Source organism: Exophiala viscosa, assembly GCF_022695815.1.
Source record: "Exophiala viscosa unplaced genomic scaffold EDD37scaffold_14, whole genome shotgun sequence".
Classification (NCBI taxonomy): domain Eukaryota; kingdom Fungi; phylum Ascomycota; class Eurotiomycetes; order Chaetothyriales; family Herpotrichiellaceae; genus Exophiala; species Exophiala viscosa.
This window is the reverse complement of record NW_026944366.1, coordinates 210700-233862: the sequence shown is the minus strand read 5'-3', so window position 1 is coordinate 233862 and position 23163 is coordinate 210700. Positions and strand designations below refer to the sequence as shown.

Sequence of the window (23163 nt, the reverse complement as noted above, 5' to 3'; positions counted from 1 at the left end):
GGTGCTCCTGGGGCAACCTCCTTCCACTCATTCACCTTTTCTCAACGCCTGTGTAGGTCGTATAGCTGTCAAAATGCCTCTATCGATAGACCCAGATTTGTGGCTGCTCTCGAACCCCTTCTTCCCGCCTATATCAACTCCACGCCTTCCAATCCGTAACAACCCCGTAAGATAGGCAATCTCGTTCACTCCCTTGACTTCCTCTTCGAGCATCCTTGACTATTAGAGCAAGCGGAGGAGCTAGCTTTGACAGTCACCGTGAAAGAAAAGGCGAAGAAGCGAGACAGACAGCGCCCAAATAGATCTGTTATAATCTTCACAAGTTGATCCTGACTTCTCTTAGTGGCTAAAGGTACTTTTTTCTACCTCGCATCTCTTCTCCCGCACTGTATACTGGTTAGTCTCTGGTGTGTGACCGAAATTCTCATCATCGTCATCGCTCGATGCTTTGATGTGTCTGTTGTTTGCAAGTGAGTTGACGAGGACGACACCTGAAAAATTGTGTGGTAACAATGAAATGATCGCAAAGTATAGGAGCTCAATGCTCCGAGAAGCTACCGTTGGAACGACCAAGCCAGTAAAGAACATTCAGATTGTGACTTTGCTCTCTTGTTGGAGTATGATCAAAAGCATCAAACACGAGTGCAGAAGAGCTTTGAATAGACCATTGCTCTACCACAAACACGAAGCAGCTTTCATAGAAGCGTTAAATGTCCAATGAAGGGTACCGCCATATCGAATTGAGCCTAAGTGGGTACAGGCCTCAGACAATGCCAGTTTCTCTGGGAGTAGGCTTGATGAGCATTGTGTGGAAATACAACGTCGATATCAGTTCTGACCATCTCTACCCTTCCCACATTAAGGACAAGTACGGGAAACATGATATCCTTATCATCTCAGCAATAGCCTTCTTTACCTTGAGCAGTATCCCTCTAGGTCTCGCCGTTGGTTCAACGCACAGGTACATTTACACCTGATTTTTCGTCTTCACCAATCTCATCAACTTCCTTAGTCCCAACATTGCCGCGACTTCCCTCCAGAAACCAGTGGGCTCGTCTATGAGCGCAGCCTCATACGCGTCGATGATAGGCTTGTCCCACACGAGATCCGCCTGGGAAGCAGGAACGAATTTTGTGCGCTTGACGAGCTTCCAGCCAGTAAAGGTGATCGGTGCCAACAGCACCATAGTGTAATACGAGAAAAATGTTCCAACATCCCAGTAACCAGGCAAAAAAGTCGCGTATCCATAGCAAGTCACCGTGACGACCATGCCACACAATCCAATCCAGCCGCAGTAAGGTTGCCACCAGCCGACATACGGTAAGCTTTTTCGATCAATGCCTTGTGCCTTAAGCGCCCTGAAGAAGAAAAGGTAGGTGATCGACATGACGATATAGTTGATCATCTGTGCGGCTTCGGTCAAGTTGACCAACCACGTAATGACTTGAGACGTTCCATTCGAGACTGCCAGGAAAGATAGGAATGGGAAGATCATGGTCACCAAATAACAGTACACCGGAATGCCTGCCTTTGTGCACTTTTTCAAGAACCGCGGAGCCTGGCCAGCGAGCGCGAGGCCATACAGAGATCTCGTCGCGCAGTAGGTGAGTGCGTTGCCGGCCGAGAAAATAGAGGAGACGAGGAGTGCGTTTGTGAAGTGCGGCAAGCCCGTGATGCCCATGTTGTGCATGGCAATGACATATGGGGATGCACCGGCCGTGCCCGAGCCGCCACTCTTGCCAGAAAGAACGTTGTTCAGGGTGGCATCGTTATAAGGCAGGACAATGCCAACGCAGAGAGCGCCTCCCATGAAAAATATTGCGAATCGCCAGTACATGGTTTTAAAGGCGGCCTTGAGGTATACTCGGGGTCGTTTTGCTTCTCCAGCGACCATTGCTAGGTATTCCGGGCCGACAATCGTGAATGCTGCTGTCCAGAGTGCTCCAAGAAATCCTTCAAAGCGGCCGAGAGTACCGGTGGTGATGTATTCCGCGAAGGAGCCCTTTGCGTCCAGGTCAGCCTGCTCCGATACGAGGTGTATTGTGCAACACAAACTTACAGGATTATTCCAATACCGAAAGCCATAGGCATCGTGTTGAGGACTGCCTCCAATCATCGTAATGAACGCGAAAGAGAAAACCACTCCAATGAGAAGTACTTTGCCGGAGGCGAGCCTAATCTTCGACGTTGGAACCACTCAATAGTCTGAAGGATACCAGGTAAACTTACCAGAATTCAGCCTCGCCGTAGTACTTGACAGCAAAGAGGTTCAGAGCGCTCGTAGGATGTTAGCCGAAATATGTCCGAGTGGTAAGGAGGCCTTGCATACCCATATGATACTATACAAGCAGCACAAATTGCGCCAACAGGAATGTTGTCGCTCCAGAACGTCAACACCAAATTGAGAGCCGAGATTTCGAATGGAATCAACGTCGCTTCGTAGAGGAAGAAGTTCCAGCCGGCCATGAATCCAAAGGCATCGTCTACCCACTTGCCAGCCATGCGAATAAAGGACCCGGAAATCGGCATAAAGATGGCCATCTCTGCCATGGAGTTGTTGACCAAGCCCAGGAGGGAGCAGTAGATGACATATGCCAGGAACAAAGAACCTGGGCCTCCCTTGACAAGACCACCGCCGATACTGACGAACAACGCTGTGCCAATGGACCCTCCGATGGCAATCAGCTGAATCTGGCGATTCCCTAAGTGTCGTTTCAATTGATCAACATTTTCGACGACGGTGCCCGGCTGTATCTCTCCTTCAGTGTCGGAAGGCTCCGCACCAGACGGCAGCGTTATGACTTTTTCTGATTTGGGGTCCGACATCTTGGGGCGTCGGTATGCTGATGTTTGCTGAGAGGTGGAGATATATTTGAAGAGAAATCGAGGTGTTGGACAAAGGTTATATACATTTCGAGAGACTACATCTTGTTCAGTGGGAATTTTCAGGTTTCTTCTGACTGGTGAAAAAGATTATCGCGCTCCGTGAAGATACGGGGGAAATTAAGTTCAAGACCAAGGCCGAGCCGTCCTTTCTAAATGAAGATGGATCCGTTCCCCACTACCGGTACCTTGATATACCGTACCGTATGGTAACAGGAGTCTCCGTACAAGATTAAGCCTGTGCAGAGATAGGAATGATGTTTTTGATTTGAGCATGATGAGAGGGGGGATTATTTGTCTGCTTTTGGTAGTAATTGCCAGCAGCCCCGATCATAAACCATTATATGCAGATATCAAGATATCAAGTGTGCTGCAGAATCCTGGCTACACTGCTCTTTAAGCCTTCCACTGCGTTTTTCTCTAACATCACGTCATCGCCGTTATCTCACGCCGGATATGGCACCTGGACTTCTAGCTACACCTCCAGCCGAGCTATCTGGTCAATGGAGCTCAAAAGATGCTTCTCCTAGGGTAGTCTCGTTTGACCCGGCCCGGCATATGGCTTTCGAGCCGCCGTCCGAGGTCATCACCCTTCGAGACCTGCTGCTTTCAGAAAAGAATGCATGTTCGCCCGTGGCGATCACCAAGCCTTTCCCGCTCTTCTCACTAGAGGGAGTGGTGCAGATGCGCAAGGACATCTTTCGCAAAGAAGTAGTGCAGAAGCACGGCCAGAAAATCAAGCCCGGCGTCTACAAAATGCGCGGCTACTCTCCGGACACGCCTTTTGTCGACGCGGTCTGGCGTAGCCCTGAAGTCATCAAAGCATGCTCCAACGCCGCAGGAGTTGACCTGGAAGTCATCTTTGACTATGAGATCGGGCACGTCAACGTCCAGCTGGACGAACTCGCTGATAAGCCTTCGCTGGACGCGGTTCTCCCGCCAGCGATGCCGCCAAAGTCGTTCAGTGGTGTGGATCTGACATCTTTCGATACGGAAAAGCAACTAGCTTCCGTTCGAGATTGGCATGTCGATGCATATCCCTGGGTTTGTGTATGCATGCTGTCGGATCCCCAGGGCATGGTGGGAGGCGAAACAGGCATCGAGAAGGGCGACGGTTCGATAGTGAGAATGCTAGGTCCAGGTATAGGCTGGGCGGTCATGATGCAAGGAGGTTCCATCAACCATGTCGCCCTCCGAGCGTATGGTTGTGAAGAGCGCATTACAATGGTCACGTCATTCAAGGCCAAGGACCCTTTGCTCAAAGACATGAGCACACTTCACATCACCAACAAGAGCAGTCGACTGGAGGAGTTGTTCTTGCAATGGACAACGTATCGTATGGATGTGCTGGCCAGACGAGCTGATGCAATCAGAGCTGAGATTGCGGAAGGAACCCTTTCGGCCGACGAGATCAAGCTCAAGATGGACGAGTGGGCAAAGGAACAGGTTGAGTATCTCAACATCACTTGTCGCGAAATGCATGACGCTGAGCCATATGGGAGTGCCAAAGTCGTGCATTGAGTGGCGAGTAAATGGTATAGCTCGAATATATTCAATGGTTTGTTCTTCGTGGTAGAAAGAATGGAATCATGTCATGATCGTAGCCCATGGATGTTGCTCCGTCCAAGTCCCGCATCACGAAGTCACAAATGACCCCTGAACCTACGTCCGCAACACAATATGAAGTGTGCAGATTGAGGTGTGTTCACATTGAAGAATGGTTTAGGCTTTCGCTTAATGATCAATGACAAGCGTGGAGGTCTATTCGACTCTGTGTTGGCTCTTATCGACCGCGCGTATCGCAATGATATTCTAGCAGCGGTCAAAGATAAGAATACATAAGCATGTGCTTCTCAGGCCAGCTTTGGACCGCTGATTATCTTGTAGATTTGTCGATCGGAAATCCTGCAAATGCAAAGGTCCTAGAAATTTTGGTGTTTCGAGGCGCGAGAGATAAGTGAGTCCAACTAGACTTTTCATCTAAACCGAATTGGGTAATTTCTTCTCGTGGGGGTTACCCGATCGAGATGCCCCACTATCTGTTTGCTTTAGATCGTCATGTACGGTAAAGCTCGTATCAACCAATACTGCTTTGCGAACTCTCCTCGGTTGATATCAACATCTTCGTCGCATCTTGGAACATGATAACGATGAGGTTCATCGTCCAGAAATGGATGTGCAATCCGTGACCCTGCTCGCCATTAGCATGCAGGAACGGGTTACTTGACCCGTGCAAAGCTCGGATTTGCGGCATGAATTCAAGATAAGGAGATATGCTGCCACTCTACCAGGTCGAATCCAAGGCTCTGCATTGGATAAAACGATAGTTGTTATCTCGTTGAACTATGGTCGTGAGTCAAAAGATACCGCTCAAGCCGGGCGTCTATGCAGCAACCCTCACATTCTTTGACGAAAACGAAGATCTAGACCTCGCAACCCTGCGCGCTCACAATCACTCGTCTTGCCAAGTCTGGTCTATCGGGAATTGTAGCTCTCGGCTCGAATGGCGAAGCTGCACACCTCAGTACGGAAGAGAGACAGCTCGTCACGACAACGGTCCGCGATACCCTCAACCAAGAAGGGTACCAAAGCCTGCCAGTCATTGTAGGAGCTTCGGCTGCCTCCACACAAGCGTTGCCACGAAGCTGCTGAGGCTGGAGGTTCCCATGTCTTGGTCCTGCCACCGTCTTACTTCAAAGTCGCCATGTCGCCGGATGTGATCAAGAAGTTTTACTCAACGGTGGCCGATGCTTCACCCTTGCCAGTCATCATATACAGCTTTCCCGCCGTCGTCAACGACATCCACATGAGCTCTGAGCTTATAATACAGATCTCGCAGCACCCCAATATTGTCGGCACCAAGTTCACATGTGGCGATTCAGGCAAACTGGCACGTGTGGCACGAGCCATGCATAGTTCCATCGATGGTGGATATTGGGCTGTTGGTGGTTTAGCTGACTTCACCCTACAAACCATGATCGCAGGTGGCTCTGGAGTGGTCGCTGGAGGTGCGAATTTAGCACCCAAGATCTGCACAAGGATTGTTGAATTGTTTAAGCGACGAGAGTTTGATGAGGCAATGAGACTGCAGGCGATACTGGCCAAAGGCGATGGGATTCATACAGCTGCCGGAATTGGTGCCACCAAAGCTGTACTGCAGCGCTACTTTTCGTATGGAGGAGCGCCTAGACTTCCCCTGACCATACCCCTTGTTCAAGTCATGGACAATGTATACTCTGGGGTTGCCGAAATGATGGAATTGGAAAAGAGCCTGTAGGGGATAGACAAAAGTACGAGCCATACAAAATAGACTCTTTCGTCTTGGTCCATATGTGTGGTGTAAGCATGAACAATCTAGGTACACCAGCTAAGCTTTCGAGATCAGTTACCAAAGCATGCACCTCCAATTGGGATGTTTCTCAATACTCAATTGCACTGCTTTAGTGATTAAGACACAGTTGCGGTCTGCTCGCTCAAATGTGCCATTCCTCGTGATGGCACTTTCTGCGATGCCTTGCGACCGTGTTCAATTTTCCATTCTCCATTTGTCAAGTCCTGGTGTTGTAAACAGACTGGACATCAGCCTTATTTATGCCTTATTTTTGACCTCACTAGACTCCAACTCTCCAACAGCAGAAGTATCGCCTGAGACTCGACCTTCCGGACCGGGGCTAAAGCCTTGAATCTCGGTCTCCACGACTGGTCCAACGTAGTATTTCCTGCCCCCAAGGTACCAAGAGACCGCTGCACACAGCAGTATGAATACCAGAAATACTACGGCATAATTCATATCGGCCGCAGTCACAGGCATGTAAGTGGGGAGCAGGAAAATGATGCTCACAAATAAGGTCCATGCGCATGCCCAGAGATTGACCAGAGTAGAGAACTTCCCTAGGTGCCACGGTCCAGGTGTGAAAGAGTGGAACAGCAGCTTACACACGATCGGAATGCAGTATGACCAATCCAGCGCGATCGCACAGATGCTGAAGACGCCAGCTATAGCGGCGTAAGATCCTAGCCCAATCAAGTTGATAGCAATGCAGGCCAAAGTCGATATCCAGACAGCAAAAAGTGGCGTCCTAGTGGTTTCATTGATTCGCGTCCAAATATGCGGTAGAGGTAAGAGACGATATCTCGAGAAGGCGAATACTGATCGAGCTAGTGACTGAGTGGCAGCAAAGCAGGAGAACTCGATGATAATGAAGGCCGAAACGGTGAAGAATATAGCTCCGGCCTTACCAAGAGAGTTATAATATAGCTGAGCCACGGGTTGTTCGATTGGGGAGGACAGCAGTTCGGTCGGATCGCCCATACAGAACACAAGGACAATGTTGAATAGAAAGCCGAGTACATATGTGCACGCCATCGCAATCGAGATTGCCCAGGGAGCTTTAAGCTCAGGTTGCTTGATTCTGGCACTGTCAGTGGATTCCCGCGGGGTTCGAATGTGATAACTCACTCCTCGGTAATGTGCGCAGTGGCGTCGTAGTCGGTCATAGTCCACGAAACAGACAGGAAGCCGAATAGGAAAGACCAACCAATCGGCTTCCAGCCTGATGGCGCCGGGTCATCGACGTGGGTGAAAACATACTTCGCGTCGTGCTTGTTTTCAGTCTTGACTAGCAACGCGATACAGCATGCAATCAACACGGCAAGGTGGAAGACCACGTATGACTTGGTTATCTTTTCCATCCAATATGTCGGAAGAGTATTGACCAGTCCACATACGACTGTCAAGCCAGCCATGACCCCGATCGTGGCGCCAGTCGTCGGGAGCCACTGAAAATCTTGACCGATCGAGACAGCGGCGAGGAGCATTTGTGCAGCTCCGTACTCAGCCGACGCGACTCCGGCTACCTGGCCGAGTAGGTTGAGCCATGCAGTGATCCAGCTTATACTTGGGACCCAAGGTGCTGGGGCCATGCGGGATATGGTATAGTACAAGCCGCCGCTGGTAGGGTAGGCCGATACGAGCTCCGCGACCGAGAGGGCGATACACATACACCCTGCACCAGAGATGAGCCAACACCATACCACCGATGCTGCCCCACCGGCGTATAGAGGATAAACGAAAGTGGTCGTCACTGTTGAGAAGATGCCCGAAATACTCATGGCGAAAGAGAAGGTTGAAAAGTAGCCGAATTCGCGTTGAAAGACCTGGGAAGAACAAAATCATTCGTATTCGTCCGACACGTATCGGGCCTGCCTTCTTACCGGCTGATAACCAAACTTCCCTGCCAGTGCTTGATCGGCTTCATTCAGCTCTTCTAGAGCTACTGTCTTTCGTCTTCCATGGTCATCTCGAATCTCGACTCTGCTCACGCTGCCTTGGCGTAAGCTTGGAGCTTCACCGGCGGCCTCTACCCCAGTGGCTGCAGCCATTGTAGGTGAGAAGACTGGAGCTGGTACGAGGGTTGCTGTTGCAGCCGGCTGCGGTATACGTAGTACGCTGTTTGTGTCGGAGGGGATTTATTGAGTCGCTGGAGCCTCAAATATGTCAGAAGATGGCTTCAGAGTTGTGTGCTTGCGTTGACCGTACTGTGCACCAGAGACTATTTAAGCAGGACCTTGTAGGCACGGATGGAGCACTTTGACATTAGATCGGCAAGTCGGGATCCGATTGTCAGAATACCGAGGAGTTCAAATGTACATACTGCCAAAAAGAACATGTTCAGCGAAGAGCCCACCACGACGGCGAAGACCGCTTGTAGGGGATGCGCTATCCCAGGAAAGGCAGATTGCTTGATATCTACTGCCCGTGAGTGGAAAAGCGTTGGATATCGGAGACGTAATGCGTACCTGGAGTCCACCTCTCCCAAAGGTCAACACACAGATACTGAATACTGTTGACGTCGGATCGTCAGGGTCGAATAAATGTTGCTCATCATTTGGTGGGCCAGATTCGCGTCGCGGCGGGGTATCTTTTCCCAATTTCGCATTAGCCATGCCTTTGACATCTCACATTCAAATTGTGGGTTCCGGGGAAATCGTGCTTGTGGCTTTCGATAAGCTCCTTCTGCACAGTCTTACCGATCAACATTTCTGCTGCTAAACATTGTGCAAATTGAGCCTCCTCTCGGCCGTTGAATATGCAGTCAAGATAAGCGCGAAATCAACGAAGAACCGAGATAATATGATCACCACCAATCAGCGACGTCATATTGAATGGACTCCCATCCTGGGCCCATCATTTCCTGGTGCAATTTGTAGAGTGTGGCTTATGCAGGCCGGAACCATCTCCATTCCTGAAGATTTTGTGCTGCTACCGGCACCAAACACCAATAATCGAACCATCCAAGAAAGTCCAGAACAGTCAAAACTTCGCAGCTTCAATGCTCCCGACTTTGTCTTTTTAATTGAACATGTCCCCACAGGCGACTTCTTCCTCTTCGACTTGGGCATGCGAAAAGATCTTCACAACCTACCTCCATACATCTGCGACGTCGACCTACCAATCTATGACTGTAGTCCAAGGCTGCCTCAAGTCATCTTGGCCAAAAACAGTCCTGCCGGCTTCGGTTTTTCCAAAGTGAAAGCCATCATTTTGTCACATCTGCACTTCGACCATATTGGAGACTGTGGACGTGAAGCCTTTCCCGAGGCAGAACTTTGGATAGGACCGTCAGCTTGCATGGAAGCTCGCCCTGGCCATCCTCATGATCCCATGGCGACCGTTCTTGCAAGTGACTTTCCCAAAGATGGCACCAGGAAGATCGTCGAATTCACCATTCCTCAGCCTCGCCTCCAGGAAAGAGGCGACGGTAGGGCTACCAAGATCGAGGAATGGCACAGCACTGGTCAGTACGAGGCTGTAGACTCTCAAGTGCCGAGAAATGGCTGGAAACCTTCGGGAAGCTTCGGCCTAGCCTTCGACCTTTTTGGAGATGGGTCAGCTTACTTGATCGATACGCCTGGTCATGCTGCGGGCCACCAATCGCTTCTCGTCCGTGTCACCACGTCAGAGAAGTCAAGAGAGGCCAGCAAAGTCAGTGAACAAGACGGAGTAGATACAGACCAAGGAGACTTCGTCTTGCTAGCTGGAGATTCGTTTCACCATCCCATTTTATTGCAGGACCCATCCAGAACCGCGCGTCCACCTTACGGCACCTACACAATACATGCTGATGACGATTTGGCAATCGATACCATGATCAGGACACGTGAATTCGCAAAACGCGAGAACATCTGGGTCATTGCTTCTCATGACATCTCGATCGTAGAAACGCTCGCAGCAGGGACGAATGGTGTGGAAGGTTTGGTCCTGCTGAATGACTGGAGGCGGAAAGGATGGAAAGGCGGCCAAGGGCAGTGGCACCCGTGACGATAGGAACATGAACATAGTTGGAAGTCAGCCAGAGGTATCGGCGCCATGGACGATCTAACGTGCTACGTGTGTAGAAATAAACAAATCATGAAATAGGGAAGTGAAGGAACATTTGCCGGGAGATGACTAATCATCGCCATGAAAGCGGGCAGGCACGTGAGCATTATCTCAATCGCATATCTAAAGTGCTCTTCTCCTTATCTATCCTCGTCGTCCTCAACGGACTCAAAAACACGATGGAACACTGCTAACTTCTGCATCGATGCTGTTCCCGGCCGCCAATGAGCCAGACTACTGTGCTTGCGGCCATCCGAGGTCGTTGTCGCTTCCCCTGCAATGCCTCGCTCGCGCGGACTTCTTGTCGACCTTGACACGTCCGAGCGAGCACCACAAGGTAGGGAACCTCTTATCAAAGCCACAGCCTGACCGTGACTCTAGCTGACCCAAAGCGCGATGAACAGATTGTAAAACATGCAAGACAAGACGTGTGCGCTGTGACCGAACGACGCCCTCGTGTCGAAAATGCAGAGGTCGCCGACTTGAATGTCCCGGATATCCCTCGGGCATCCTCTTGCGGTGGACGAATGTGGTTGCCAGCAAAGGAAGACCGAAAAGCCCACGATCCGTTCAGCAGTCTTGCAAAGAGAGCACACCGTCGCCAACGCGACAATCATCCTCACCGGATGACCCAGTTGAAGACGACAATGGAGCGACTTTGCAAGCGCCCGTGTCTCGTTTTGTCCCCTTGGAATTCGACTGTCCAAGTCGGCCTACAGCTTCACCGTTTGATCTTTCCTTTTCAAGCTACTCTGCACTTGAGGGCAACACCGCGCACCGTCTGCTGCACCATTACTCCACCATACTCTCGTCGAAGTTACCTTGGATTGACTCCTTCGACAATCCGTGGCGATCGATTATCCTTCCAATGGCGATGAACTCCCCCTCAGTCATGTTTTCGGTCCTCTCAATGGCAGCCGAAGATCTCACATCCAAACTTGACCACGTTTCCGTGCCGAACAACTTCTCCCACGATGCAACCACCTATCGTCAAAAAGCTATAGAACTGCTGACATGCGACATGACCAGAGGCATGACACACCGCGACCATAGTTCGGCGAATCCAGAAACAATCACTATGACGCTAGCAGCAGCACTGATCCTGTGCAATCTTGAAATCAGACAGACACATTCCACCACTTGGCACCTTCATCTCCGCGCAGCCCACGCGATCATCCAGTACTGGGAGACGACAAGTCAGTCTCGCAATCCCATGTCCGCCACCAATGTCTTTCTGATTCAGAAATTCTTCTCCATGAAGGTCTTCGCGTCGATGTCGACGTTTGAGGATACGGAGGACATCTTGACTTATGGTCTGAAAGACCAGAGCAATTCCGTGTTCCTCGAATTTCTCCGGATAATGCAGGACATTACCCATGAGCAACGCCATAAGCCTCTGAGAGGCTCTGCGGAAACCCATCGGGAGGGACACAAGTGTCAACAGCTGCAACACAAGCTCAGTATGGCGAGACAAACAGTGTTGAAGTGCAACGAGATCGTGCTTGCAGATTCTGCCACAACGAAATGCGATCTGGAGAATATTGTCGACATGTTCTACCACGCAGGACTCATTTACAGTCACCAGGCACTCGTGCTTCGATGCTGCTCAGACGCGCTGTCGAAATGGCGGAATGAGATTCTATCCAAATTTGACCTTTTGAACGAGGTGGACAGGTTCTGTCAGAACCTCGTCTGGCCGTTGTTCATTGCTGGAACGCAAGCTTGCGCCGACGGAGATGGGCAGCGGGCCATCGAGGCCAACATTCGACAAACAGTCACACTATCGGGCCACTGGAACGGCCTGAGGGTCTTAGATTTCCTGAATGAGCTGTGGAGATCAGGTCATCCGCGAGGACTTGATTGGATACCCTTGGCTAAAGACTGGGCGAAAAAAGGTAACGGGTTTATCGTCATTTGATCGCGGGCGCATTCTTCCCAGGAAATTCCACGCTGGTGGTTACTTGCTCAATTCCCTCGAAACCTCACTTCTTCCGCACCTGCGCCACATCTGGTGAAGAGGCTCTCCTTTTCCTCAGAACCTTGAGAAAGTTGGCCTTTGACCGCGTCGCGAGGCCTTCCTTGGGGGTCTTGGCGACAGGAGAGGCATTGGTGATCCTCACCATCGATCGCTACGATGCACATGAATGGATGTGGAACATCATCCCGGGTTTGAGTTTACAACGGTCTTGATGCATTGCATGATGATAAGTGGCCAGAGAAAACATTGCGTAACAGACTGGATGGGACGTGCTACCCTCACGGGCTTCTGCTTGGCGCGTCAATCCGAAGTCAGCCTTATTCCAACCTCATCAGACTGGTCACAATAGGGGCAGAAATACAGCCTCACGTTGGTACATTTCGTAGCATGAAGTCTACTCATCTATGTCGCTACGAAGCGGCTGCAGTCCAAATATACACCGCCGATTCTCATCAAGCAGCAGGACCGGTCGATGAAGAGCCTCTCTGAATTGCCTGACTCCTGCGTAAAATATCCATCACCCCTTAACGGACTTTCGCTCAAGGCACATAGAGCCTGACAAACCCTTGTACAGCCCTTCGACAAGTCACGCAATTCCCAAAATTGTTCAGCGCCAAACTCACGCGGCAATCTTCGCAGACACAAAGACACCGGCATGGCCACGCGATGATAGTCCTGGGTGAACTGTGGCACACCACACAAGGTGGACCAGCTTGTCTATCCTCATCATCGTCACCCCCAGCACCCACATCTTCGGTCCTTGCCGGAACAGCTGCCTTCTTCTTGCGGCGACTGAGGATCAGAGATTCAAGAACCTCACCTTCCTCCTGCGCAGTCAGTGGTCTTGGCCCCGAGGAATTTGGTGCGCTGAACAAAGATATCGTGGGACCCTGCATTTGGGTCTGCGGGCTGCGTCCAGCAAGCAGAATCCGTGCCCGCTCGCCATCGATCTCACGACGATAGCGCGAGCGAGTCATGATCCCAGGAGAATCGGACGACGTATTGGCCAGGTGCGCCGCCAGGATCCGTGCTTCTTCACGCGACTCGCGGTCTTGCGGGTTCAGGAGTCTCGCCAATGTCGCAGAGTCGAGGGGCGAGTCGTTGAAACCTGGCGTAGACTCCCTCGTTTCAATAGCTGAGAACGACCACGATGGAGCAGAGTCTTGAGTCGGCGTCCTTGCTCCTTCAGGCTCAGATTCCCAGGCATTCTCATCTTCCACCTCGTTACCATCTGTACTAGCATTGGTCGACATAGAGATCACGCTCGTGGTGTCATCGACATCGTCGCTCTGGGGAGGCTGGAAATCACCGCTCTCATCCTTCATACCAAACCATCCGCCAGACTTCCACCAGTCGTACAGCTTCGAATCGAGAATTTCGTCAACTCGTTCGTCCGGAAACTCGGTCATCAATCGTCTCCTCATTTCCGGTTCAATATCCACGTCGTCGTTACGTGGACCCGTCAACTTCCCATCTTCGTTGATCGACCAGAAATCGAGCACACGGTCATTCCTCGGGGCATTTCGTTCTGCATTTATCTTCTTCAGTGATCGACCAACGATCTTCTTCAGCCAACGCGGTCTAGCTGTAATCCCAACCGAGTCCAACACGACTCCACACCCAAAGCCAATGTATCCAGCAATCAAGAAAATGATCCCACGCAGGTAAATCATGAGAAGGTAAAAACGTGTTGTGCGTTGGACAGCTCCAACTCCGCCTGACCTAGGAGTTGGATACAGAAAAGAATCTTTAGCTTTCAATTCGCCCTCCTTTTTATCAAGTTTGCGCTCTTTCAAGTAACCAGACTCCCAAATTCCGCCTTTGTCGGTGCCGCCAGGGCTCGACGAGGGCAAACCATACTCTTCCAAAATTTGGAATTGCTGACCACTGGAAAATGGTCCTTTTTCGGTCGTGGCCGCCTCAAATTCATCAAGTCTGTCCTCTTCGAGCCATGTAAATTGCCGTACTTCGACTGACCGACCCTCATTGAGGAACACTGCTTCCGATGCCACAGTCAATGCAGCGAAGCCGACACGGAGTAGAGCAGTGTAAAAATCCTCGTACCACCGGATGTTCACCCCTCTAGTTTGAACAGCCGCTTGGAGGTTGTCATGAGCGATACTGAACCGCTCCTTCAGACTGGTAGGTCGAGGTATATTCGGATTTGTGCCCAGTGAGATGGCCGTAAAAGTAAGTGCCACAAGATAGATGACGAAGCAAACTCCGATGCCGACCAAGATGGCCATATGCGGTAAGAAGCCCACAATAGCAACCGTCGGAAAATGCAGCAAACTGCTCACAGGACGCTCGTCACCATCCTCTCCGCTCCGGACCATAACACTGGTGCTCAGAAGACCCCAAAGGAAAGAGGCCATGAAAGCCATTCCCCAAACACCAGTGTGAACGAGGCGCCACTGCCGTTGTTTCCCGAAGACAGCAATGAGGTGGGAAGATAGCGAATTGCCACATGACAGCAGTGTTACTAGTAGTAACTCCACGGGCACATTGAAGCGATCCAGGATGTGCGGTCCGGTCAAGGCAGCAGTAGCGTCAGCCAGAGCGAGAATGGTGCCTGATGCAGGTATCGTGGGCTGTGATTGAGGGATGGTGATATTGGGCTGGCCTCCCTCCGATGGTTTGGCTAGGCCAAAAAGTCCGATACCAAGAGTATGCGCCAGTGCCGTTTCAGCCTCCGCAAATGCCAGTGAATGTTCAAACACTGACATACCAACCTCGGTCATGGACGGTACTTGCTGTAAAGAGCATGACAGACTCTCCACGACATGAGACAAACTCAAGCGCAAGAAAGACGGCCACAAAAGTGAGAACGAACCCTGCGATGCTCGTTTCTCGGGGCTCGGTCTGCTCATCCCAAGGGCAGCACAGGCGTCAGCATCTGTGGATTGGAAGAGTATCGCAGATGTCATAGTATGTAGTGCGCCACCATCTTTAGACCAGTCCAACAGGCTATATTTGTTGTTGTCGCCATGTCGAAAGAGCGAGAAGTCGGGCGATGTCTGACATCGAATCGCCTGCAGAAGTTGGTAGACTTGGGTTGTGAGGAGTAGGAGGGGCATGATTCGGAGCGCGAGTCTCTTCGGCCAGCCCAGAAAGATCCGTTGTCTCGAAGCACCATAGACACCGATCCTGTTGAGGATGAGAGCCTTTGTCCGTCAGCACAAGGGTATACTGCCTGGGGATGGAAGATGACTCACCATAGCGAAACACGTAAACGCCCATCTTGACGTGAGGTAGTGTAACATGCCCCAGTAGCTCTTAAACGTACTGGCCTGAAAGATCTCAGCGAAGAAAGCCGGCCACGATGCTGGACCTGTTTCTCCAAGTGCCTGCGCCAAACCAGGTTGTGCTGCCACATCAGCCATTGTTTGTATTGCTCCCCCTCCCACGCCGGGATTGCCAGCCTCTGTCCCTAGCCAAAGCCACTTCCCAAGGCTTTCAGGAACGAAGCGATTCCAATAGTCGATGAAGGACTGGTCGATATGCGACGTGATCCGAAACGGGTTGCGCAGTAGGTCCTTTGCGGTCGGGAGAAACGCGGATGTTATGTTCGAGGCACTGGCAGTCAGTCCGGTCGACGGAGAGACAGATGCGATTGAAGATATTGCAGTTACTGCCTGCGTGACCGTGGATTCGACCGAGATCATGTCTAGTCTCCCCGCGGTATGCGGGAAGGAATTGCGTTCAATTCATGGGTTGTGATTAGTTATAAATCGCCCGTACCAGCGAGAACCAACAGCATTCACTATCTATTGAAATGCGGGTTCTGAGCAACAGAAGATGTAAAGTCAAGTGGTGAGTATGGCGCGATACAGGTGGGATCAATAGAGTCCCTTAGAAGGCCTATTGCCTAGGCCCGCGCTCCGAGTAGCCCGAGATTCCGGCATGATCATGTAAGCAAGGCTGCAGCATAACCATCCATGAACTTCATGATCCGATTCACCCCAACTCTCCTGAAATCAAGCTCTTGGCTGTAGCCAAAGCTCTTGAAAATATCACAGCACTTGTTATATATGATCAATTGCGTATGCGACTTGACGTGCCCGCTAAGAGCACCCCTGTCATACTCCAAGCTGCCATATCTTACAACCCAGCCGCTTCTTTCTCCGAATCCCATGTCCTCAAGAAACTGCCCAAATCGTCCATGACCGCATCCGGATCAAAATCATCCTCCCTGAGTGATTCATGACCATTTTCGATTTCGCTAAGCTTCATAGGCCGCTGGGCATCTTGTTTCATCGACGCTGAAGTGTCATGGGCTGTCGAGAGCATAGGTGCGGCAGAATTGGTGAGGGTTGACCTGAGAATGCCTTTTGGGCAAGATGAACCTTGCAGCAACTTCGAGAAACCACCTCTATGGACCGGCGATGATTGTAATAGATGCTCTTCAGCATCTGCTCCTGTGTCAGCCGCCAAGTCTATCTTCAGACGTTTGACCCGGTCTTGGTTCAGTATCGAGGGTTTGGCGACTTTCATGGCCATCTTGATAGAACCTTGTGAGGATCCGGAGGACGCCTCGTCCGTATTGAAAGCTGCTCTCTTCTTCCGTTTCAAAAGCTTCTTTGGAGAAGAGTCTTTGTCAGACTTTGCGGTTGGACATTTAGTGCTGGGAGCCTTGACAGGCGAGGCTGAAGACGGATCATTCCGGAGGACTTGCTCCTCGTTATTTATAGCTGGCTCGGCCACCCTTGGTGGCTCAGCTTCGTCGACTGCGGCAACAGTGACGGGCTCGTTTCGAAAAGGAGCAGGCTGATCAGCGGAATACACTGCATTTTCCTGTGCCACTTTCGTAGTTGAGTGATCGTCATTTTTTAGTCCCAAGTCCAGTACAGGCTGATCTGAATGCTCTTGCAACAGGAGACCGTTGCTCGATAGGTATAAGGGTGCCAAATTTAAGGTGGGTTGCATTTGGACCTGCGCAGAGGGTAGGGTGTGTAGAATGCTTGCTCTGGACGCCTCTCCCGACAGTGAGGGAGGTCCAGAATCGTGCTGGTTGACTGTTGACCTTTCAGGTGCAGTATGAAGAGAGGCAGAAGTTAAGTTGGATTCGAGCTGCTGGTGGCACTCTTCTGTAAGGACACGAGGCCTTTGCTCCAATTCAACGTGATCTACCGACGTCGGGTGAAGTGGTAGCAACTGGTTGTCGGGCTGGGGAGAAGTATCATCGACGATATGTGAAGTCTTCAACTCGGTAACGTCCGCAGCCGCGCTGGGAGCTTGCCGACATACTTGCATATCTCCATCGTCCTTCACACGGCCACGTTTTACCGGTTCATCCATGTCGTGAGGAAGATGAAACATGTCTTGCCGTTCTGAGTCAGTATTAGGCAACACTTCACTCATTCGGGATAGGTGTTGCGGTTCTCGGGCTGGCGGTAGCTGCTGCGTATATTGATCGTGAGCAGCCATACTGAGGTCTCCAACATGCTTCGATGTCAACATGTCAACAACAGCGTCCGCAACTGGAGGAAATTCAATGTGGATTGGAGAAGCTTCCCATTTCTTCGTTCTTCCCCGTTTCTGCGAATACTTGTATGTAGGAGAAGACATTGACGAGAACGATTGCTGTGGCGGCATTTGGTGCTCCGGCTGATCGTAAGAGCTGTTTCTTCTGAGCCAGTCCTCCACCTGTCGCGTTTTGCCATGCTCCTCTTCAATGGACCGGGGCAAGTCGTGGTCCTTCTTCCTCCAAAAGCGTATCTCGTCGAGGCTTTCTGCTCTTTTCACCGGCTGCTGTGAACTTTCTTGTTCCAGGGAAATCTTGGTCTGCATAGGGTGCGCTCGCGCGGACATTGAACACCTTCGAGACTCTGGCTGTTTGTGTTTGATATCCTCTTGGAGAGGGCTGGTCGCAGCTCGGTCTGATCCAACCTCAACTGCCTTCCTCCTAGCCCATGGGTTCTGCCACCCATCCTTGAACGGACCATTCAGCTGCGCCGTTGAAATGAACAGTGCTTCGCCACGCAGGTATGATGTTGCATAGGCCCCAATCCGTCGTCTCTTAGCCGCTCTCTCCTCCGTGTCTCGGTCCTGATTGCTTCCCCCATCATGGTATACTATCGTGTCTGCACAGATTGGGATCTCGTCGACGCAGACTGGGGATACCGGCCTCGGATATTCAGGTACTTTGACCCTGATGGGAGGCATGGCCAGATCAAAGGATGGCACGGGAGGTGCAATGCATTCGTGACTGTATATAGAATACCTCAAAAATGGCAGTGCAGCGTTTTCATAGGTAGAGTGAACCCCAGCGAGCAAATTGGTAGAGGTTGCTGGGCCGATAAGAGAAAGAAAATGCGCGTAAAGTCCGAAAGAGGGTCGCGCGCTACGCGTTGGAAAAAGTGGTGCATGAGGTTCTGTGGCAAGAGCGTGGCGTCACTGCTTAATGTCACACAGGCAGAAGGATGGTATCATAGTATCTCGAGATCTTCATCCTCAGCTCACACACCGGAGTGAAATGAGAGGGACGCGATGCTAGTAAAAAGACTCTGTTCCTGGCTATTTACAATTTTTTTAAGGATAAGGAAACTCGTAATGTTTTGCTCTGTTCAGCACCATCTGCGTGCAATTTTCACCATCCTTCACCATTACAACCTCTACCTAGTAAAGCAAGCACGCAAAGACAAACCACCGACTGAAAGGGTATCGAGGAATTACCAATGCAATCAAGTACCGACTCTCCAACGCATCAAACCGACCCACGCTAGTATGCCCATTTACTGAGTAACACCGTCGTAGAAGGTCTTGCTGCCAGTGTTTCCGCCAGACACGTTAGCACTGCCGTTGGTGACATCGCGCTTGCTGTCGAAGGCTTGGTCGACCTGGTTGCTGAATCCGCCACTCTGGCCATAGCCAGTTTGAGATCCAACACCCGAGCCCTGGTTGTAACCAGTTTGTGATCCAAGACCAACACCCTGACCGTATCCAGAAGCGTATCCAGAAGCACCAGTACCTTGACCGCTACCGTAGCCAGCGCCAGTACCATACTCGCTGCCAGTGCTGCCATAGTTGCCACCGCTTTCGTAGTTACCACTGCTTCCATAGTTGCCTCCGCTACCAGCACCCTGTCCGCTGGAAGAGAGGTTTCCCTCAGCGCTGGGGTGGTTACCGCCTTTGATGGCAGCACGACCGGTACCGTGTGGCTTTCTCTCGATTTGCCTAAGCTTGGGAATATCGGAGGAGGCACGAGCGGCTCCAAGACCAAAGATAGGAGATTCCCATCGGTCACCCTTGGCGGCGAGTTGTTTGTACTCGGTAGCCTTGGTGGAGATACCACCGGGTAGGTTGATGTTCGGGAACATGGAATCTTCCTTGGTGATAGCAATGTTGACCTCCATCTGGGAAGTCTTTTGCTTGGCCTTCTCCTTCTTGGCTGTCATCTTGTTTTGGTAAGCGTTGAAGTAAGTCTGGAAGACATTTTGGGCATTATCGGGGTCATTCGCGGCTGCTTTCGTGGCTTTCGCAGCGTCCTGGTAAATGCCGTATGCGAATTCGTCAGCCTTCTCAATAGCATCTCTGATCTGCTTCTCGATGACCTTCGTAATGACGGGCTTCATCAGCTTGAGCAATATCGACTTGCCGATCTTGAAGAGCAATTTGTGGTTGGACTGCTTAACCTTGATGGCCAAGTTCTTGATGACAACATCAATCGTGTCGACAGCAATGAAATGGGTGCGGTCGGCCTTTTGAGCGTTGCGGGCAGCAATCTTGAAACCAAAGCCTTCACCAGCAAGGATGATGTCCATCACACCCTTATCAGTGATTGACGGGAAACCTTGCTTCTTCTTGACATAGTATGCAACATCACGGAGATCCATCTGGATGCCGGAGGCGTGAATCATAATCTTGTTGTGGAGTTTGCTGTTGGCGCCCTTGCGGCCCATGCGGAAAAGACTATCGTTACCAAACTCGAGAAGATTGGGGAATAGGTTGTCGCTTTCAATGACCAGGTTCTCGACCACCATATCGATCATCGGGTCGGAAACCTCGATACGTGGGATTGGCACATAACGGGTGTTCTCGAAGATGGCAGGGATGATGACATTGGTCAAGTCCGTAATCAAGTGTGGCTTGAAAGTGGCGTTGCCGTTCTCGTCGTTACCGAGATCCAAGAAGAGCTTCTGGACTGCGTTGCCGAAAGCAGTGTTCTGCGGGTCTTGGTCGAATTGGTCGGTGAGGAACTTCAACTCGTCCACGACACGGTCGGTGTGGTTGCGGTAACGCTCACGGAGCAGGTGATGTCCCTGGTCGTAGAGTCTGTTCCACTCGTCGGTGGCAGAGTCTTGCAGAATGTAACCTTGCTCTTTCAGACACTTGCGAATGTATCTATCCATGTTCTGGAACCATTTCTTCAACTCCGGGTCGCGGTCGGCATCAGCGTAGATGTCGTTCAAGGAATCGGTCAAGTCGTCGAAACTTGTGTAATTGGCAAAGCGTTCAAGCAGAGTCTGTGGTTGTGTCAGCACGCTGTGTTGTGACAGTACAGATAATCAAAATACCTTGAAGTTCTTCTCAGCACGCTGAAGGGCACCATCACCATGGGCTTCCTTGACAGTACCAGTGGTCTGTTGAGCAATATTCTTGGAATGTCCGCCATAGGTTTCGGCGAGGTACAAAAGAGTGTCAATGGCCTCTTGGTCTGGTTCATGGTCAGTATATAAATCTAGAATCACCAGAATCCAAACGTACAGTCAGAGTGGCCCTGGATCTCCGCAACCATCTTCTTCAAACGGAAAACGGTCTGGTCACGTCGCTCCTGAGGAATCTTGTTGTTCACATAATTCTTGGAACGCTGAGCGTAAGCGTCTTTGGTCTCCCGTGCCTTGTCCTTGTGCTCGTCGGGAACATTCTGGCTGGCCGTCTGCTTCAAGTTTTGAACAGCATTCTTGGCACCGGCGCGGCCAGCATCCCGTGGGTCGTCAGAGGGATGTTGATCGGCAGACTCTTGTCCTTGTCGGAGAGCACTCTTGGCCTCGCCGGGTTGGATTGGGGTGTTCTTGTGGAAGGTGTCCTTGAGGTTGCCCTTGGAAAGATCAGGAGCGTCATGCCAAGTGTTATCCTCCGCGGGCTCATCAATGTTGTTGAGTTGGTCTTCCGATGGGTTGACTTTTGCGGCAGCCTTTTGTGCGGCGTCACCAGCCATGTCACGGGCGAGCACGGTGACATCGCTGAGAAGTTTGCGGAATTGACCGTTGGAGATGATGAGGCGGGCAAGTGTCTTCAAACCGTCGAGGGCTTGATTGCCGTGCTGTTGAGCAGTGCCTTTGTCAATTGGGGCGTTAGGAGTGCTGGCATTGGCACCATCAATGTTCTGGCAATCCCAGAGGAACTCCTGAAGCAGATCGCCCGAGTTCTTTGACAATAATAGGTATTTGGCTTGGCGAACGATATCCTTCACATCAGCAACTAGTGCTCGACCTTCTGAGGAAAGTCGCGACGAAGGAGAGGCCAAGGCCTTGGACTCGAGGAAGCTGTTGAGGGCGACATCGATCTGCTTGTTTGAGGGGGCCTTGCCGTTCGAAAAGGCTTGGAAGATTCCGTAGAGCTGGAGTTTCTGGTTGACGTCTTTGTCCTTGATGGCTAGGTTCGTGGGAACGTTGACGTTGGCCATGATGGCGATGGTAGGAAAGTGTGTTTGGTATGACTACAAAATGGGTATCACAATATTAGAGATCCTGAAAAGGATTAAAAGGCACAGCGGGTATCACAATGTAGAGGTGCTGGCCCTTGTAGCGCTGTTGTGATGATGGAGTGAAAGTTAGGTGAAGTTTTGAGAGTGTTTTGGGTATTGGGAAGATTTAAAAAGCAAGGAAGGGGAAAGGAAAAAGGGAAGAGAAAGGGCGATGATGTATATCTGTGATTTTTCTGCCGGACCTGGCAAGACCTTGGACCTGACCTTGAAACTGGGGGAGGGGGGGGCATCACTGTGCCAGTGTCCTTCGCATTACCTCACATCACTGTTTTTTACTACTAGTAGGTCGTTGCTTTGGTGGCTACTTGCCTCTTGTGGCACCAGACGCCAAACCAAACGAGAGCTTTGCCAGGTCACGCCAGGTGCACGCGCCCGCCTCCAGTTCCAAGTTTGGGTGCATAAGTTTAGTTAGGATCGAGGATCCCAAAGCATGCCCTGATCGACTACCGACGCCTAAGCAGAAAGCCACAAGCTATGGGCTGCTGTTGCTGGTCTACGAGCCGTACCTTGAGTCGGGGAGGCGTAAAGACCTACATCATCATTGGAATGGTGGAGCAGTCTGGAGATTTGATTGAAAGGGATGATGTCGACACAAACAAGACATGACATCAACCGACTCCATTCGGCCCAGAACAGGGAACTTGGCGTCGCTTCAATCACGATTCTCTACACGGCGCCAGATCTTTTCCCACGTTCTCAGGTCGACCAGGTTCATCCAATTTGTTCCTAATTAATGCATCTAATTCTTAACGTGCCACTAAGCGAGGGAATCCCTTGACAAAAACAGCCACCTCGACCCAGATCTTTGCAGGTTGAATTTCCAACTCCAGCCGCCTCCAGCCTCAACTCTGCTGTGGTACAACCTGCGCACGAGGCAACAGTGAGACAACAAGAACAGCCACAGCCATTCAATGCGCATGTTCCCACCTCCACCTCGGAACATTCCCCTTTCTCTACCGTAGAAAATGGCATCCAAGCCACTGACGCATATGTGCAAGGGCCAATGGTTATGCAGCCCGCTCTTTGACTTTTTAGCAGGAACGCGTCTCATCTCAGGCCACGACCCCAATGGAAAAAAGAATGCTCGATGAGTTTCGACCGAAGCTGATCCTGCCGTCGTCGTCATCATCAATCTCGGTCCAATCATGCTAGTCAATGGTGATCGAGAATCGATCTTCACATCCTGATGAACTCTCCCGGCAAGGAATGACG

At 51.1% G+C, this 23163-nt stretch overlaps 9 protein-coding genes across 9 annotated transcripts; 4 read left to right on the top strand and 5 right to left on the bottom strand.

The window, feature by feature from the left end:
* Positions 1-906: 906 nt before the first annotated feature.
* Positions 907-2955, bottom strand: EDD37DRAFT_669426 (AAT family amino acid transporter). Its single transcript, XM_062819340.1, has 4 exons — positions 2330-2955; positions 2230-2277; positions 2060-2174; positions 907-2002 (listed from the first exon to the last, which is right to left on the bottom strand). Exons 1-4 carry the CDS (start codon positions 2824-2826, stop codon positions 968-970), a joined length of 1695 nt encoding a protein of 564 aa, XP_062665910.1. The 5' UTR covers positions 2827-2955; the 3' UTR covers positions 907-967.
* Positions 2956-3339: 384 nt separating this feature from the next.
* EDD37DRAFT_688657 (uncharacterized protein) lies at positions 3340-4404 on the top strand (the record flags this gene model as incomplete). The annotated part of the gene is made up of 1 exon (XM_062819963.1): positions 3340-4404. One exon carries the CDS (start codon positions 3340-3342, stop codon positions 4402-4404), a length of 1065 nt encoding a protein of 354 aa, XP_062665909.1.
* An 824-nt stretch (positions 4405-5228) lies between these two features.
* On the top strand, positions 5229-6160 carry EDD37DRAFT_659890 (dihydrodipicolinate synthase; the record flags this gene model as incomplete). Its single annotated transcript, XM_062819066.1, has 3 exons — positions 5229-5264; positions 5353-5487; positions 5516-6160. 3 exons carry the CDS (start codon positions 5229-5231, stop codon positions 6158-6160), a joined length of 816 nt encoding a protein of 271 aa, XP_062665908.1.
* Positions 6161-6266: 106 nt separating this feature from the next.
* EDD37DRAFT_641648 (amino acid permease-domain-containing protein) lies at positions 6267-8445 on the bottom strand. The gene is made up of 3 exons (XM_062817324.1): positions 8098-8445; positions 7343-8040; positions 6267-7295 (listed from the first exon to the last, which is right to left on the bottom strand). The coding sequence occupies exons 1-3, from the start codon at positions 8263-8265 to the stop codon at positions 6473-6475; spliced, it is 1689 nt and encodes a 562-aa protein (XP_062665907.1). The 5' UTR covers positions 8266-8445; the 3' UTR covers positions 6267-6472.
* A 571-nt stretch (positions 8446-9016) lies between these two features.
* Positions 9017-10204, top strand: EDD37DRAFT_570189 (uncharacterized protein; the record flags this gene model as incomplete). The annotated part of the gene is made up of 2 exons (XM_062814265.1): positions 9017-9840; positions 9874-10204. 2 exons carry the CDS (start codon positions 9017-9019, stop codon positions 10202-10204), a joined length of 1155 nt encoding a protein of 384 aa, XP_062665906.1.
* A 208-nt stretch (positions 10205-10412) lies between these two features.
* Positions 10413-12295, top strand: EDD37DRAFT_182565 (fungal-specific transcription factor domain-containing protein). The gene is made up of 2 exons (XM_062809980.1): positions 10413-10601; positions 10669-12295. The coding sequence occupies exons 1-2, from the start codon at positions 10544-10546 to the stop codon at positions 12180-12182; spliced, it is 1572 nt and encodes a 523-aa protein (XP_062665905.1). The 5' UTR covers positions 10413-10543; the 3' UTR covers positions 12183-12295.
* Positions 12296-12593: 298 nt separating this feature from the next.
* On the bottom strand, positions 12594-16079 carry EDD37DRAFT_182529 (uncharacterized protein). Its single transcript, XM_062809979.1, has 2 exons — positions 15458-16079; positions 12594-15406 (listed from the first exon to the last, which is right to left on the bottom strand). Exons 1-2 carry the CDS (start codon positions 15905-15907, stop codon positions 12782-12784), a joined length of 3075 nt encoding a protein of 1024 aa, XP_062665904.1. The 5' UTR covers positions 15908-16079; the 3' UTR covers positions 12594-12781.
* Positions 16062-18666, bottom strand: EDD37DRAFT_641641 (uncharacterized protein). The gene has a single exon (XM_062817323.1). The coding sequence runs from the start codon at positions 18405-18407 to the stop codon at positions 16344-16346; it is 2064 nt and encodes a 687-aa protein (XP_062665903.1). The 5' UTR covers positions 18408-18666; the 3' UTR covers positions 16062-16343.
* Positions 18667-22064, bottom strand: EDD37DRAFT_641639 (uncharacterized protein). The gene is made up of 3 exons (XM_062817322.1): positions 20949-22064; positions 20759-20898; positions 18667-20707 (listed from the first exon to the last, which is right to left on the bottom strand). The coding sequence occupies exons 1-3, from the start codon at positions 21868-21870 to the stop codon at positions 18977-18979; spliced, it is 2793 nt and encodes a 930-aa protein (XP_062665902.1). The 5' UTR covers positions 21871-22064; the 3' UTR covers positions 18667-18976.
* Positions 22065-23163: the final 1099 nt, after the last annotated feature.